Source organism: Carlito syrichta, unplaced genomic scaffold, assembly GCF_000164805.1.
Source record: "Carlito syrichta isolate Samal-C Ts95f unplaced genomic scaffold, Tarsius_syrichta-2.0.1 Scaffold81546, whole genome shotgun sequence".
Classification (NCBI taxonomy): Eukaryota; Metazoa; Chordata; class Mammalia; order Primates; family Tarsiidae; genus Carlito; species Carlito syrichta.
This window is the reverse complement of record NW_007025642.1, coordinates 1-1,252: the sequence shown is the minus strand read 5'-3', so window position 1 is coordinate 1,252 and position 1,252 is coordinate 1. Positions and strand designations below refer to the sequence as shown.

The following is a 1,252-nucleotide window of genomic DNA, read 5'->3' as shown; positions in this document are numbered from 1 at the left end:
ATCTCCAAGTGTTCGCGTGAAATAATTGTCCAATGTGCACAGGTTGGCAGAAGCAACCTGTAAGAGACGTCCAAAGACCTCTTTCAGGAAAGAGAAAAATGAAAGAAATACAGATCCGCCTGAAAGAGTAACCACACGCGTAAATACGCGCAGTTGCTGCTTTTAACTTTAATCTCCTTAAAAGAGCTTTGATAGGCTGGGGGCGGGGCCTGGGCCGGAGGGGCGGGGTTAGAAGGCGGAGCCAGTTAAAGGGCAAAGGTTAAAGAGTGCTTTGGGCTTCGCAGTCCTCAGGGGAAGCCAGGCGCCTGCGCACTGCGCCCCCGTCGCACTGCACGGCCCTTCTCCGATGCCTTCGCCCCTCCCCCAACGTCTCCGTCTCCCGGGAAACCGCACCCGGCCGGCCTGCTGGCATCATGGCAGCCCCAAAGAAACCAGTGGTGGGGCCGTTGGTGGGGTCGGTGGTCCAGGGCACCAGCTCCACTCGCTTTCTGGTTTTCAATTCAAAAACCTCGGAGCTCCTGAGCCATCACCAGGTGGAGCTGACGCAAGAGTTCCCCCGGGAAGGGTGGGTGGAGCAAGACCCGAAGGAGATCCTGCAGTCTGTCTACGAATGCATGGCCAGGACGTGCGAGAAGCTCCGCGACCTGAACGTCGACACGTCCAGCATCAAGGCCGTGGGCGTCAGCAACCAGCGAGAGACCACCGTCATCTGGGACAGGCTGACAGGGGAGCCCCTGTACAATGCCGTGGTGTGGCTGGACCTGAGGACCCAGGCCACCGTGGAGGCCCTGAGCAAGAAGATCCCAGGGAACAACAACTTCGTCAAGTCCAAGACAGGCCTCCCGCTCAGCACCTACTTCAGCGCAGTGAAGCTGCGCTGGATGCTGGACAATGTGGTACACGTGCAGAAGGCGGTTGAGGAGGGTCGGGCCCTCTTCGGCACTGTGGACTCCTGGCTGATCTGGAGCATGACAGGGGGCGTCAACGGGGGCGTGCACTGCACTGATGTCACCAACGCCAGCAGGACCATGCTCTTCAACATCCACTCCCTGGAATGGGATCAGGAGCTCTGCGACTTTTTTGAAGTTCCCATGACCATTCTCCCCAATGTCTGGAGTTCTTCGGAGATCTACGGCCTCATAAGAGGCGGGGTCCTGGAAGGGGTACCCATATCTGGTTGTTTGGGGGACCAGTCGGCTGCATTGGTAGGACAGATGTGCTTACAGGAGGGACAGGCCAAAAATACATATGG

General features: G+C 58.1%; 1 protein-coding gene across 1 annotated transcript; it reads left to right on the top strand.

The window, feature by feature from the left end:
- Window positions 1-413: 413 nt before the first annotated feature.
- LOC103257678 (glycerol kinase 2-like) lies at window positions 414-1,244 on the top strand (the record flags this gene model as incomplete). Its single annotated transcript, XM_008055371.1, has 1 exon — window positions 414-1,244. A coding segment is annotated over exon 1 (831 nt), but the record flags the coding sequence as incomplete, so codon positions are not given.
- Window positions 1,245-1,252: the final 8 nt, after the last annotated feature.